Source organism: Charadrius vociferus, unplaced genomic scaffold (genome assembly GCF_000708025.1).
Source record: "Charadrius vociferus isolate BGI_N301 unplaced genomic scaffold, ASM70802v2 scaffold46, whole genome shotgun sequence".
Lineage (NCBI taxonomy): Eukaryota > Metazoa > Chordata > Aves > Charadriiformes > Charadriidae > Charadrius > Charadrius vociferus.
This window is the reverse complement of record NW_009648710.1, coordinates 1,859,357-1,862,357: the sequence shown is the minus strand read 5'-3', so window position 1 is coordinate 1,862,357 and position 3,001 is coordinate 1,859,357. Positions and strand designations below refer to the sequence as shown.

The window sequence follows — 3,001 nt, the reverse complement described above, 5'->3', positions numbered from 1 at the left end:
CCCCCCCGTAATTTTGTCAGTGTGCCTTATTTGGAGGGGGAGTGGGTCGAAATGAAAAAACGAAACTTGGAGAATGAGTGAGAGTTTCTCCCTGATGTGTAACGGAGGAGTTTTGTACTGAGCCACTGAAAGATGAACTTTTAATCAAAAGGACTTGCCAGAGACGAGCTTTTAATTAAAAGGTCTTGCTGAAACGTAACTGTATACAGGGTGTTTTGCAAGTCTGTGAGGATCCCTGGTGTGTGTGGAGGCATGCGTGCGTGCTTCGTGTTGCTGGGATGAGTCGACAGTGTTTATTTCACGAATGTATTAAATATTTCCCAAAGGAAATGCAGCCACTATGGATGAACAAACGGGATTTGCCATGATCTAGATGGAACAGCCTGCTTGGGCTTGAAGGAAAATGTGAGTCTTCTTACGCAGTAAACCACTTCCGGCCTTGACGTGTGGGGTGTGGTGGGTTTTTTGGGTGGTGTGTTGTTTTTTTTTTTTTTTTTTAACATTTCCTCTCAAAGCAAATATTTCTGTTCTGAGCTTCCAGAGAATCTCTGGCAGGGGGCAATAAACAAAATTCAGGAGAAAAGAAGTCTTCAGAAGTAATGGTGAGGTTAATCTGTTCCTTTAACACAGCAGTAACCTTCAGTGAGTCAGCAGCAGTAAGTGCCTCTGTATGTGGTAAGCCTGCTGCCCAGATCCCTGGTGGAAATCCGGTGATGAACAGCCACTTACCTTTAACGTGCATGGCATTTTTGCAACCTAAACATTTTTCTCTGCATTGTTCCAAATTTCTTGATGTTGTTATGGGTGAATGTTCTATTACACCCAATTTTCAGTTGTTAAGTTGTTGTTATTTTTCTACCCTATATTTCCTATCCAGATTTAATTTGTATCCTACAAAGCAAAGTCCGGAATCCAAAGTGGGGTGTATGTGAGAGGGGCGGCTTCTAGTTCCCTTTTAAAATAAGATTGAAGTTTCTATTATATATATTAATCTGTGTTTTAAAAGATGCTTTTATAACAATGGTTTGTGAAATCCACATTTAGTGACTGGTATTCTGGGATCTTGCTTCTGCAGGTTTGTGTGTCAGTTCTGTTTTTTCTCCTCCACAACAAATATTTTGAGTCTGTTACATATTGCTTCTGAACTCTTATGCTTCCCCTGACATTTAATTATTTACTCTGCATTTTGAATGTATTTTGTTTAAAATCTGTGTTGCTGTTGCTGCTGTTCAGCGTTTCTAAGGGAAGAAGATGGAACTAGCTGGAAGGGAAATAATTTGAGATGCAAATCCAAGCATCTTTATCAGATGAGAAACATTATTAACCTGGTACGTGATTATTGGTATGGGGATAGTTTGAGGCTGAAAAAAAAATTATTATATTGAAGTACTTGGAAAGTTTGAATCCTGAAAGTGTAACTTAAATTCTGTTGGTCTTCTAGCATACAATAACATCTTGAGAAAAAAATGAGTGGGTAAAAATTTGTTTTCCTTGACGCTCCTCACTTCGTGCTTGTTTACTGTCTTCTTGTTTGGAACAATCCCTGTGATATGATCTCCATATCCTAAATTTTCAACTATAAGTTTATATTCTATTATTACACATAGAAAATGTGTAAATGTGTAAGTTCTTAGAGGCTGTATTATCTATTTAGCATTTTGTTCTGGTTTACTATGCTATTAATAATGCTATTAAAAAAAGAAAAGCTCTTTCAACTTAGCAACTGGATAGCTTGTATTAATTATCAGAACTATTAACATTTATATGCACTGCAGAGCAGCCAGGAGAAAAAAAAGTATTCCTTACAGCCAAGGGGCAGTAGAACAACAGATGTTGGAGAATGTGAGGTAGCTTTTTCAAAAGGACTTGTAGTGAGCATCAAGGCATCAGAAAAACCCACCAAGGTTTTAATATGATTTTAAGATGAAAGTAGAGAGTGCACAAAACAGGACAGAAATATTCTTAATAAAAATAAGGGGGATTGGCCTTCAACATTTACTATAAAGATTTTAATATGGTATGAAACAAGGTATGGGTTAAACTGACACAAACTTGTCTAGCTTCCAACACCTGATTTGTTTGGTTTGATCTTTCTGTGATGATTCTGCTCAGTTCATCAAGGCATATGTGACCTTGCTGTGGGCTGAACTCTGCTGCTGCCGCTCTTCAACCTGACACCTTGGGAGAGAGAGAGACGGGGGGACAGACCAGTCATGCCACAGTCGGATGGACAGTCAGGCCACAGCCGGCTACCAGCACAGCTCTGAGACTGCAGTGGAGTGTGCGGGTGGGTAAGGACCAATTGGTGATACCTTTTTTGCGTGTGTGATGCTTGCTTTTTGGTTATACATTGACAAATGAGACCTGTCTCTCTTCTAACAACTTTCTTGGTTACTGTAATTGCTCTGCTCACAAAAGAACATTTTAAAATTGAGGTTCTTTATATAACTCTTGTGATTAAAGCTTTCAGATATTACTGTAGGGTAGTACGTGGCCACTTTACTCTTTCCTGCAGCGTATGATGCCATTCTTACATATGCGCCATCCATACTCCAGCTGGTCTGTTCTAGTAGGTGTGATAGTCAGCTGAGCATGGATGCTGTCTGTGGGTTTAACTGATGCATTTCAATTAAGATGTGAAGAGTGCAGAGTGAGACACAACCAAACGCAACCACAGGGGCCGTGCAGTTATTTCAACTAGTACCTATTTTGGTTCTGGATGAAGTTATTTTGGTTCAGTTTCGGTTCACGCTAGTCAATCCGAACTAGTAGAGCGCTTTGAAACCAGTTTAACTGGTTCATGTTGAAAAGTGAAATATTTGAAGGTGACCTTAGGCTTTCGCTGTGGCCTTCCCCGAGGACGGTGCTCTGGCTCTGTCCCCCGGGTGCCGGCAAGGCACGGCGGCGCCTCTCCACGGGGGCTGCGCGGAGTCCCTGTGCCCAGGGGCCGGAGCCGTGTCACGGGGAGGGGGATGCCGCGATGCCCGCCGGTGGCTCTGGT

General features: G+C 41.3%; 1 protein-coding gene across 1 annotated transcript in view; it reads right to left on the bottom strand.

The window, feature by feature from the left end:
- FOPNL (FGFR1OP N-terminal like) overlaps window positions 1-742 on the bottom strand; it is a 6,640-nt gene extending 5,898 nt beyond the window's left edge. Inside the window, exon 1 of the mRNA XM_009886612.1 lies at window positions 730-742. Within this exon, the coding sequence (XP_009884914.1) occupies window positions 730-742 (13 nt within the window). The remainder of the gene's footprint in view (window positions 1-729) is intronic.
- Window positions 743-3,001: the final 2,259 nt, after the last annotated feature.